The 13145-nt window shown below is 38.7% G+C and overlaps 1 protein-coding gene across 7 annotated transcripts in view; it reads right to left on the reverse strand.

Moving 5' to 3' along the window:
- Positions 1–7560: 7560 nt before the first annotated feature.
- The window catches only part of CNTNAP4 (contactin associated protein family member 4), a gene marked incomplete at both ends in the record, with an annotated part of 257669 nt that continues 252084 nt past the window's right edge, over positions 7561–13145 (reverse strand). For all 7 annotated transcript variants that reach the window (XM_081215455.1, XM_081215456.1, XM_081215458.1 and 4 more), the window contains 2 exons: positions 7561–7754; positions 13047–13118. In XM_081215455.1, the coding sequence (XP_081071581.1) occupies positions 7561–7754; positions 13047–13118 (266 nt within the window). The remainder of the gene's footprint in view (positions 7755–13046; positions 13119–13145) is intronic.

Here is a 13145-nt window from a genome sequence, read left to right on the forward strand (position 1 = left end):
TTTTCCTTCATAGAACTACAATACTTTTCCAGAAAATGTCATTCTACAATAATTTATTTGGTGCCATAGACTTCTACTAAGAAAAGTTTGTCAGATATCTTAAGCAAATGAAAAAAATTATTGCAAAGAGTCTCTTAATCATCCTAGTCATTTGTAACCGTCGTCTTTTAATATGTATTTTGGAAGAACAGGTCATTTGACTGCTCAATTAAAAAATTAATTTGTTCCTTAGGGAGGATGGGAGGGAGGCTCAAGAGGGAGGGGATATGGGGATATATGTATACGTATAGCTGGTTCACTTTGTTGTATAACAGAAACTGACACAACATTGTAAAGCAATTATATTCCAATAAAGACATAAACAAGAAGAATAAAAACATGAAAAAAATTCATTTGTTCCTGTTGAAAATACGGAGAAACACAAATTCATTCACAGAAATGTAATTTATCAGAAAGTTTCTCACACGAACAGCTTGGAAGCAGATATGTTAGTTCAATGGGCACGAAGCCATGTCTAGGATCAGCACATTGAAAAGGAACATTATGTTATTACGTGCAAACACAAATTAGTCTGGCATGACACAAGGAATTATAATAAGAACTGGTCTTGCTAGTTTGTGGCTTGATAAAATAGATATTTCTAATTTAACGACTTTCTGAAAAATAATGGTTAGAGCTCCTAAGAGGCATAGGAAGACAATGAGCAAGTCAAATTGTGGGAATTTCCAGGCTTTTCTCAGGAGGAGGAGCAGGAGGTTAGAGCCAAGGGAGGAGCCCAGAGTGCACTCTGGCTAGATTCACTATTTGCATTGCATCCATACATGCAAAGTGAGACAAATTTATGCAAAGAAATGGACCAGACATTCTATACCTAACACAGGAAATATGGGGACAGACAGTGTGCTCTGGTCTCCCAGGCATTTTACACAGAGAAGCATAAAGGACACCTGAATACAGGTTTCTCTCTAGAAAAGTTCAAACCAAAAGGATCTGGAGTAAAGGATACCTGGCTAGCTGGATGAAGAAAAATACAGTAAATGGGGGTGTGGTAGGAGAAACAGACTCACAGATATAGAAGACAAACTAGTGGTTCCCAGTGGCGAGAGGGAAGTGGGGGTAGGCTTCAATGGGTTCTAGAGGCAGCCTTTTCCACACTGGGGAATAGAACTGTGACCATACACTGGGTAACATAAAAGTCCTCTAGTTTTGAATGGGGCTCAGAGCAAGAAAGGGTTTTACAGTGGGTCCAGACAGTAGACAAGTGGTCCTGCCTCTTGGACCATATAACTCTGTAGACCCTATGTTCTTAGCAGTATCACTGATGGAAGAAGATGCCATGCAGACTTCACCGGCAGTCACCAATGGGAATAATACACTGCAGAAACTCAAGATTTCGAAGCAATGCCATGTCATCTGCAGCAGAGAAATACCCAACTCTCTAAAAAAATCCCCTGGCATGCTACTGAGCCCTGCTAGAGATGAAGTGCCTCACACTGGGGCATTAAGTGTGGTCAAAATTGTCCATAATGATCTGGGTTCTGTCAGAATCACCAAGTCACAACGTTAGCAGGATGGCCAGCATAATTACAAAATGGTGCATCTGGGATCAAGCATCAGCAGGCACAAGCCATCTGAACAAGGCGCTAGCCCAGACCCCCATGTTCTCCACTGCTCTTCCCTGGCACGTTTCCTTTGGCTCACCCTTAGGGTTGCATGAATGGTCCCTTATTACCAACTGCTGAAGAAGGTAAAACAGTGAACTTGGTGCATGGATGGGACGATTTAGAATGTGGGTGAAGCTGAAATTGAAAGGTAGCACCGCTACAGAGTCCCAATCAGGATAGCATAGAAAGACAGTGGCGAGGAGAGACCCACCCAATGAATAGAACTTTTGGATGGTGGCCCCGGTCACTCACTTGGTATGAAAGAAAGGGCCCAAGGTTATAATACATATGGACTTACAGGCAGTAATTTGGTCAGTTTGTCAGGACCTAGGAGATTTGGAAGATCAGAGACAAGGAGGTCTGAGGTAGAAGCATGTGGATGGACCTATGGGTAGGTGGGCATGAAATGTCAAGATCTTTGCCCAGCAGAAAGCTTATGCTGCTGTGGAATAATCACTAACAACCAAGTTGACAGAAGGACTTAGCCAGTTGGTATCAACCACTCAATCACTGGCCACTGACGTGCTATAGTACAACGGGTGTATGAGCACAGTAGCCACGGAGGTAGGAATGGAAGCAATGCATCCTAAGCAGATTAGCTCCCATCCATCAGGACCATTGTCACGACTACCACTCCTGAGTATTCAAATGGGCAGCAGCAGAGACCCGCGCTCATTCCCCACAAAGATTCCCCTCTACAAGGACACCAGTTTTGCGGCCAGCTGACTACATCAGATCTTTTCTACCCTGAAATGGACAGAGATTACTTTTGATTAGCATCATTACTTATTTCAGGTATGGGTTGCCTTTACTGCCTGCAAGGCATCAGCCAACACCACCTTTTGAGTGTCTATGAAGACCTTCTGATGGTGTGATATGGAAGGACCAGCATATCCCACAGTATATGCTCACTCTCACACATCCTTTGCTGTAACGCGGATCTTTAGCTAGTGCAGTGTTACGTGGGAGGTTATGTCAGGGGGAACTGTCCTGATAGGTAATAATAGACAGAGCTGCCATTACGCTACGGGGGCAGGAAGAGTATGTTTGGCATGTAGATACCCCTTTGACCAATTTTAATGGTAAATGCAAAAGTACAGCAGCTACAGCCTGGAAAGGTCATACTAGACAAGGGTTCAAACTCTTTGCAGAGTTGTCAGCTCGCGATATGGGAGTCTGGTATGGGTTGTAGAGGAGGGAGAGAATGAGTCCCAGCTCATTCTCCTGTTACAGCATGTAATTAAGAAACATGAAGATAGCTAAAAAGAGACAGCTAAAGGAGGTGAAAGTGATATGGCAGGGGATATGGCAATGGAGAGCTATTTTTCCTTGTAAGATTTCTTATATTGCATACTATTTAAATTTTAATGAGACCCCCCTGCAGGGGCAGGGTCTGTGGTCTGTTCTACCCTCCTTCCTGGTGTAAGTTTCCCCAGGGCAACGAGGCCCACTAGAGTCCTGAAGGAGCTGCTCCCAGAACTCACAGGAAGCAGATGGGTCTGGGCAGCACAGGGTGGACCCTCAAGGATGGTACACTGTGCCACCCAGATCCCCCAGATGCTGAGGAGGTCTATCCTTCCTCTTCAGGAACTACCTAAGCTGAAGAGAGCTGTGTGTCCAAGTTCATGCCCTGGTCACCAAGCAGTCAATACCCAATGCCTGGATGATACAGGAGTAAAAATGCCCAGCCCTCTCACCCCAGTTCAGGACATCTTTAATGGGCCACATCAACACGGTTGGCTGAGTCTCTGTTGTGATTGTACCAACTCCTCCATCTGCCCCATTCTCCCCAACAGATGTTGATCTCTACAATATTCCCAAATAAATTTCCTTCACAATAATCTCTGTCTTAAGACTTTGCTTCCCAGGGAACCTAGCCTGTTACAGCATGTAATTAAGAAACATGGAGATAGCTAAAAAGAGACAGCTAAAGGAGGTGAAGGTGATATGGCAGGGAATATGGCAATGGAGAGCTATTTTTCCTTGTAAGATTTCTTGTATTGAATACTATTTAAATTTTAAAATATATGCATGTATTTTTTAAATTTAAATATAACATTATAAATAGGGAAAAGAATTAAAAAAATGATTTCACCTGAGAAGCCATTATAATTGTGGGTCAGGTTGTTTTCCATCCCATTTATCTGCATTTGCAAATCTTCAAAGCCAGGCTCCAGGGAAGCTATTGATACATCAGAAGTCCAAGTCTCTTACCACATTATATGCAAAATGTTCATATTCCCTTGCTCCTCATGTCGTATTCTTTCTCGTACACGTGAATGTGCTCACTCGCACACAATCCTAACACACAGTCGGCTGCTAAATTTTTTCTTCCCTGTTATCACTCTCCATCATCCCAACTTTGGAAAAGAAGAAGACAAGCAGGACTTACTGAATGCATCTGTAAAATCGCATTATTTAGTTAATTCGTCATTTAGTTGATACATGGATTGAAAAGTCAAACAATCAACTACACACTTTAATATGAGATGTGTCATCTTCTATCACGAGGAAAACATTTGATGACTCAGTCAGATCTAACTCATATTGAGTATTTCACAAAGACTGTATGTGTTTCGATTAAAATGGTCTTTCCTAGAGTCAAGAACCATAAGCCTAATAAATACTTTTGTAAAGAAAAATCTGTCAACAGCAACGACCTACCAAATAACGGTTTATTCATTTAAAAAGGATATGGAAAAGATCTAGAACTATGGGTCATTCTGAACCAAAAGGATACCAAGATCCTTTCTACACCACTAAATAATTGTCAGAACTCCAGGTCTTAAAGGCACTAATGATCAGCAAAATGTGGAGTGAAAATGAAATTCCTGTCACAGCTTTGTTGTTTATTACATACGACTACATGTCCCCTTGGGAATATAACCTCACAGATATGCGTCTCAGACCTTTCATCTGTAAAACTGAGCTGTTCACACTAATATATCAGCGATTGCCAGCTGCACGACGGACTCTGTCGCAAGGCTCTGTTACAGATGAAGGACAATACCATCTGATGAAAGGTAATTTGAATGCTTGACTTCTGTCTGGTTGGTTGTCTAGATAAAGCTTCTCCTTCTGGTTGCTGTCTTTAACTTACCATCTGGAAAATTTATTAAATTTGCTTTAAAGAGCACCCCTTGGGAAAGGATTTTAAAAAATGGAACTACCTCCTAGAGTGGACATGGTTTCTACAAAATTAAGATGTCATTTCCCATGCGTGACCCTCATTTCATATGCCACCCTAACTCCACTTTATTTGCATATTGCACATTTGGATTTAATGAGATTTGGGAAATGTTAATTACATATTGTTTTCATTTTTTTCACTTGAAATCACCAATAAAGAAATTTTAAACTTTTATATTACAGCAGTGTGTGCTATATTCTTATGTATAATCCTGTGCATCTATACAGGGCTCACTGTATAGATGAGCCAAGTTCTTGACAGAAGTAAAAGGATATCACCCAATTTAAATATAAAATAACTTTTCAGCAAACAACTGCTAACAGTCAAATCATTGTTCTTTGGCAAAACTTAAAATCTATTTTAACTTCCTTTACTTGTTACAATCAGTAAACATCTTTCTATTTTTTCTTTCATTTCTGAGTCCAGTTAAAAGGAAAAACAATAAATGCAGCTTTTGTTAATAATTCATAATAATCATGGGGTGTACCAAAAGGTTCAAAAAAAACCACAAACACCAGTAAAGAAGGCATACATCTACGCATCTTTTTACTGTTTTGAGAAAAGAAAATCCAGTATTATTCCCTCATTTTAAACTTTTATACAACATCTCAAAATATATTCTGCATTTTACTTCAAAAGTGCATTTTATTAAGAAAAAAGAAGGAACAGATTACAAATCAGGGAATGAAAGTCATGGCATATGATGTATCAGTGCGTTTTGATGCTATAATGTTGAAGTTCCTAGCCGGCAGACCACAGAGTATTGCGAGGCTTCACCATCTATAAACCTGTTTACATTCCAGCTCCCAACCAGGTTAAAGCTGCTACTAAATAACAAGAACACCTGTGAAAGATTCAGAGCTGTTACAATGTTTGTATTCCGCTTTGCATTAAATGAAAACTACCATTTTCATGTTCAATCCTTTGATAGCTACCACAAGCCTTTCAACAACAACAAAAATGCCACTTATCCATATAGGTCCTTCATAAACTACTGTTAATTCATATCCTTGAGATTTAGTCGGGCATTTACAGAAACATCAAAGTGGATATAGTGCTGTGAGAAAAGACAGGCAGGTGTTGTAAGGAGAGTCAAGAGGGAAAATAAAGAAAAATATCTTTAATTTACATATTTCCAAATTGTTCTGGTGTGACCAAACTAAGGAATCCAGTTTTTCCTTGGCAGACACCTGGAAAGCGTGAGTGTAAATTCCAAAGTGCCTCTGCTATACAGTTGGCTTGTGGAATTCAAAGATAGCTACATGCAAGCATCTTGTTTACATGGCCTCAAAGGTAATTATTGAAAGCTTCATAAAGTTATTGATAATTATTTGAACTTCTGGTATGTATATATATCCTAATCAAATGAACTAGTTAGTAAGTTATATTGATTTTTGGTTCTTTTTGAGAAATATACCCCATCATCGTAAATGAGAAGTGACTAGAACGACAGACTTAGAATATGACATGTAATAATATGCCATCACCCCTTAGGAGGAGCATTCTTGAATAACTCTACTGGATTTGCAAAAAAGGGGGCATGGTGCAGCTTATATTTCAAAAAGTACGTCCTGGAGGTCAGTGCACAGCAAAATATATGCCTGAAGCAGGGGATACAGTTTAGAATGAAGAATGGAGCTCTACACTTCAAATTGTCTCTTTTTTCTAATACATAAGAAGATGCTCCATGGAATACAGTAAAGGGAGACCAAAGAAAAGTGGGTGATAAACTTTAGGAAAACAGAAATATAAACCTATAAAGAAAACTGACGTAAGGTTTGGGGGAAAATATTCTTGGAGGTATATTTCATTTGAGATATTACAGTTGTAAATAAAAATAATTCTTTGAAGTGTTAAGAATTGTGTTTTTTATATCAACAAGTTTACGTGTCAACATTTCACACTCTTTGGGAAACTGGCATTACCCAGGGTCTTAACTACTGCCGATACCGAACCATGAGAGCAAGTTCAACAGAAAAGTGTTAAAGGCAAGACATCACATACTGATGACCAATGCACTTTGTACGTCTTGTTACATATGAATTGCATGTTCAGAGCTGGAGCCTGACACTCAAAACCTAAAGTTTTCAAAATCATTAAGAGTCAAATAGAAAAAGAGCAATACAAACAAACCAGTGACAACAAAACATATTTCGACACTACTGATAAATTGTATTGAATGCAATACAGAGAAAGGCAAAGGGGTTTATATACTTTTGGCCACTGAAGATGCAAACACCAGCCAAACAGGATCTTAGAAGCATTTCCAGGTCTATGAATAACACCATGGGGACACTAAAGCAAACACAGAATATGTTCTCAAATAAAGCAAGGTCATTATAGTCCAATTTCGACTTTTATCTCTCACACAACTTAAGTATCACGTATGGCTGAGAGGCCAGTGCTACACTTTTCACATTGAAAACCTGTAGCTCTCAAGTGGGTTAAACTTCTGTTTTAGATCATATCAGAACAGTTGGAAATTAATATCAATATCTAAAACTCCTTGTTATATAGAATGACCGCTGTGGGAAGTATGTCACTGGATGAGGCCTCCTGGAGCTGTCTCGAGTCTGGACATGGCAACATGGCAGTGCTGCAAATCCATTGCCTGTACATTCAATGTAAGCACTTTTTTTTGTCCCTTGAGAGCCCCTGGCTATTAAATCAGACTGCTGTAATTATAAGGTAAATCACTGCTGCCAATCAGAAGAAGTACTCTTTCTGATTTTCACTGACTGCATTTTGTATATTAAGCTCACTTTTCAAAACAGCCTCAGCACTGTCTACATTCTCTGACCTTTTTGCCTCATTTCTTCTGTATAACCTTTTCTGCTGATAAATGCGGACAGCTATGGCAGTGATGCACAGCAAGATAAAGATCACAACAGCTATCAAACCTAGTGAGAGAAGAGAAAAGAAATACAAAATCAGAATTGTTGTCCAGATAGAAACTGTAGACTTCACTGTTTAAGAAGTCATAATAAAATTATTTTCTACTGAAATCAAGCATCAAATCAATATCAAAACCTTAGGTATTTCTGGATCAAGTGGTATCAAAATATGTTCAGTTTACTTCTGAGTTCTATCAGTCTTGTAGGTTCACCTTCATTTACTCTGAATGCATATTATTTTGGATTTATTCAGTGCATTTATATATACAATATGTTAATAACACAAGGTATTACATACATGTCTCTAAGACCATGGGGTCACTTTACATTAATACCCAGACAAGTTTTAATTATTTTGAAATTATAGAGTAATAGTAACATCATAAAATAATCAAATGTGTTTTTAATACTTAAATATGTAAACATTTTTTATTATTTATTTTATTATCATTATTATTTTTTGGCTGCACCATGCGGCATGTGGGATCTTAGTTCCCCGACCAGGGATAACCCATGCCCCCTGCAGGGGAAGCATGGAGTCTTAACCACTGGACCTCCAGGGAAGTCTCTGTAAACATTTTTTAATTGAAGTATAGTTGATTTACAATGTTGTGTTAGTTTAAGGTGCACAGCACAATGATTCAGTTATACATATATACATATACATATCTATTTTTTTCAGATTCTTTTCCCTTATAGGTTATTACAAAATATTGAGTATAGGTCCCTGGGTAAACAGTATGTCCTTGTTGTTTCTCTATTTTATATATAGTAGTGTGTATAGGTTGATCCCAATCTCCTAATTTATCCCCTTAAATGTAAACACCTTAATGAAGTTGATTATCAATAATTTGTTATATTGTTAAATATCAGGAAGTTATGTATATGAATAATCTTGACTAATGAAATATATCGATACTAACACATAGAGTAATTATATCTATATGAGGAATACTGATTTTTGAAACACCTGATTGTAAATAAAAAATTTAAATACCACAACTGTTAGCTATGCCAAATGGTTACCAATCCTGGCATTACGTTAAGTCAGTCTTCTTCAAAGTGTGATCTATGAATCCCTGGTAGTTCCCGGGACACTGTGAGGGGTCCACAGGGTCAAAACTATTCATAATAACTCTAAGATGCCTTTTTCACTGTGTTGTAATATCCACCGATAGGACAAAACAAGGTTAGGTAAACTTCTTGGTACCTTAGCATGAATTAAGGCAAGGCCACCAAATTTTAAAAGTGGTCACTGAATTCATAAAGTAGAAAGAAGGCATTGCACTACCAGATTCATTTAAGAATATCCTTGATGAAGCACTAAAAATTACGCCTTTTATCAAATCGTGACCTTTGGCCGTAAGTCTTTCTAACATCTTGTGTGATGACATGGGAAGTATTTGTAAAGTACTTCTACTGCAGCGTGAAGTATGATGGTTGTCTCCAGGAAGAATGCTAGCATGAACATCTGAGTTGAGTTGTGAACTGAACTAGCTGCTTTTTCCTTTAAAGAACACTGTTTTTACTTGAAAGGATGACTGACAGATAAACTATGGTTGTTTTAACTGTGCTATCTGGCAGATATTTTCTCTAAAATGAAGTAAATCTGTCACTTCAAGAAAAACAGGGCTTCCCTGGGGGCGCAATGGTTAAGAATCTGCCTGCCAATGCAGGGGACACGGGCTCGAGCCCTGGTTTGGGAAGATCCCACCTGCCGCAGAGCAACTAAGCCCATGCACCACAACTACTGAGCCTGCGCTCCAGAGCCCGCGAGCCACAGCTACTGAGCCTGTGTGCCACGGCTGTTGAGGCCCACATGCCTGGAGCCCATGTTCCATGGGGGGGTGGCACCACAATGAGGGGGTCCCCGCACTGCAGTGGGGACTGGCCCCCGCTCGTGAGCCCACGCACAGCAACAAAGACCCAATGCAGCCAAAAATAAATAAATAAAAATTTAAAAATTTATTAAAAAGAAAAGAAAAGAAAAACAACTGACAATGTAGGATGCCAATGATAAAAGCCAAGTTTTCAAATGAAAAATAGAAATTGGAAAACTGTTGTCCGTCACCATGAGTTTGAGAGTTCCCTTGTACTTAGACTCTTCTGATAAAATCAGTGGAGGTACTAATATAGTGTTTTCAGATGAAAATAGGTACAATGAAAACAGTGATGCAGATGGAGTCTCATATCGTAAAACAAGGACTCTTCATCCTAGTTTAAATTAAGTATAAACAACTCTAACAAATCCAACTGAAGCCAAAACTTTGAAGGTCCTATTCAGTCACAATGGATTCCACAGCACATGATCTGATGGGCAGATTCACTACAGCCAATCATAATATTGCCAGGGGCTAAGCCGATTTTTGGCGAGGTCAGCCTTATCTGAGAGGGAACAGCAATTCCTTGTTGATAGATCCAACATAAACCTGGTAACTAAACTCTGTACTGTACTTGAAATCTGAAGAATTTACTAATGGATACGATTTTTCATAATTGGTCATATTAATAAAGAATAATTTAAATCAGAATATCCATTTGATGTTACATATTTTGCCTCTCATTTTAGAAAAGTAATCAGTTGAGTTGCTATAAATATTTCTATTGTCTGGTTATAGGCCTCTAGTTTAAAGAAAGAGATTCTGAACAATTTCAGTGTGGAAAGCTGATGAAGTAGATACAGAGGGCAGGCTACTGCAGGCCCAGGCAGGACATCCAGACAGTCAAAATCATGGTTGGACTCTGGAAATGGTTTGCTCCATGCATGTGATTTCCCTTTTAACTGGAGAAAGTGTTATGTCAGGGTTTGTCATGTCCACGAAAAACCTTGATCTAACCTGTTATACAAAAAAAAAAAAAAAAAGGAAAAAGGCTACTGTAAATGACATATGGCCATCTACAGCACTCTGTGACACTGCCATCTGAAGCTCTGGGTGAATGTGTTTTTATGAGGAAATTATGTAGCTTTCTGTCTAAATCTGAGCATTCATATCTGTGTATTCTGGCCAGAAACCCTCTACAGTGTCTGAGTCACCAGTTTTAAATATCTTATTAAATCAATTTTCCCATCTCACACTATTTATTTATTTACTGTTTGTAATTGAAGAAAAAGATTACCTAAAATGTAAAACATGGGGGAATTAGCCAATTGGAAACTACTTAGATGGATTAATTATTGTTACACAATGGGTGCAATTTATGAGTAAAGCGACAACAAGTGAAGAACTCTACCACAACGCTAGCAGATGGAGCAACACGCTACAGAACGGTATTCTGTGATTTAGCCGAGAAACTGCGCGTGACCCCAGGCGAGGCCTTCCGGGCTTAGATGGCCACGACCAGCTGGTCTGCTCCTGAAGCTCAGTCTGCAATGATCAAAAGCAGACACTCCTGGATCTGTGGACCCTGGCGAGACCCCGAGCAGCAAATCTTCCATAATTCTTGCTCTGCTCTGTGCATTTGAGTCAAGTGAGAATTTCACAGGTCACCTATTAGTTGTTTCCCTTGTGTGTTCCATTCCAACACACAATGACTTACAAACAATATTCTAAAGATTAAATACTTGCTGTAACATTAGCTTGACTATACAATAACTATTTATATCCAAATCTGTATATTTATCTCCCTATATCCTTACTATATATCTATACTAGTTAAATGCACAGAAAAAGCACCATTATGAGACTGAGACAATTTGTTTGACTAGGAATCACAACAATTTGCAATGTTGAGCACATTTTAAATGCTGTAACTTCAAATGAGTTTTTACCACAGATTGTATTAATATTATATTGATATATTTATTTTAGACACGCAGTTATTAACTACTCTTCTAACAGGGTTTTAGTTTTTGTTTTTTACTTGTTATATGACTAAATGAGGAACCTATTTTATGCATCTTTAACTTATACCTCATTAATTTGATAAAAAGTAAAGCAACTGAAAAAGCAATGGGGATGTTAATATTCTCACAAAGATTTGACCAGTACTCTTCTCTGTATAAATAAAATTCTAAGTTCTTAAAGGAAGTCAATGTCTACATGAGTAAGGGTGTAAAAAATAGAACCAAATGAATCAGGTATAAAGCCCATGTAAGTTGCTCAAGTATACGACTAATCACGTTACCTGGCAATATAATGATAATAAAATAATTGTTTACTTTTTATGTCCATATCATATGCAGAGTATGGAGGAAAGGTGAGCCACTTAACATTTCAATAATCTGATTAATAACATTCTAAAGACCATTAATCAGGAAGGAAAAGGTTTATGTAGGGGGGTGGTTTTGAATAAATTATGTCTCAGAGAATATGCTGTTTTACTGCCAGGAAGATATATTTAAAATTTTTTGTGTTAATTTTGCAATTTAAAATAAGTATTGTGACTTCCCTGGTGGCGCAGTGGTTAAGAATCCACCTGCCAATGCAGGGGACATGGGTTTGATCCCTGGTCCGGGAAGATCCCACGTGCCGTGGAGCAACTAAGCCCGTGCGCCACAACTGCTGAGCCTGTGCTCTAGAGCCTGTGAGCCACATCTACTGAGACCTCGTGCCACAATTGCTGAAGCCTGTGTGCCTAGAGCCCGTGCTCCACAACAAGAGAAGCCACCGCAATGAGAAGCCCGCGCACCGCAATGAAGAGTAGCCCCCGCTCGCCACCACTAGAGAAAGCCCGTGCGCAGCAACAAAGACCCAACGCAGCCAAAAATAAATAAATAAAATAAATATATTTAAAAAATAATAATAAAGTAAGTATGAACCACCCTTATTCCATTAGTTTTGTATTTGATAAAATGCAAATAAAAATGTAATATTCATTGAGAGGAGCATCTAAACCATGGAAATATACACCTTTATTAAGCATTAAGGCAACATTAAATATATGCTTCTAATGTTAATCTCAGGTTTTTCCTACTTCTTACATAAACCCTTGCAGAAACAGTGATGTGTCCAAGAAGGCAAAAAATGACACTTCCTCAAATACAGTCAGAACATCCTAGGGAATGTAGATGGCCTTATCAAGCTAAATGATATTCATTAGTACATAGTTTAACAACCATTCTTTGAGTGTGATGTTTCAGTGAATTATCAATTATTTACACTGACACTCTCCAAGGAAGCTGGGAATTCAGGATGACTCTATAAGACAATCCAGTACAAATAATAAAGCACCCCACTGACCTCAGGATTCACTGCCTAACTCTTGGGCCATGTGTAGATGCTCCACAGACAGCTTCTCTAGTGCTAACTACCTCATCCTTAGCAATGATAGGAAGAGCTCGCTCATGCTTTCTACTACCTCCAATTACTGCAGAGTCACTCTTGATTGTGTTAGTGATGGGTCCTCTGTCATCTCTTGCTCCAGAATGATCTGCAGTTAAAGGACAGAAAAGGGGGA

The sequence above is a fragment of the Mesoplodon bidens genome (genome assembly GCF_964165515.1).
Source record: "Mesoplodon bidens genome assembly, chromosome: 18".
Taxonomy (NCBI): Eukaryota; Metazoa; Chordata; class Mammalia; order Artiodactyla; family Ziphiidae; genus Mesoplodon; species Mesoplodon bidens.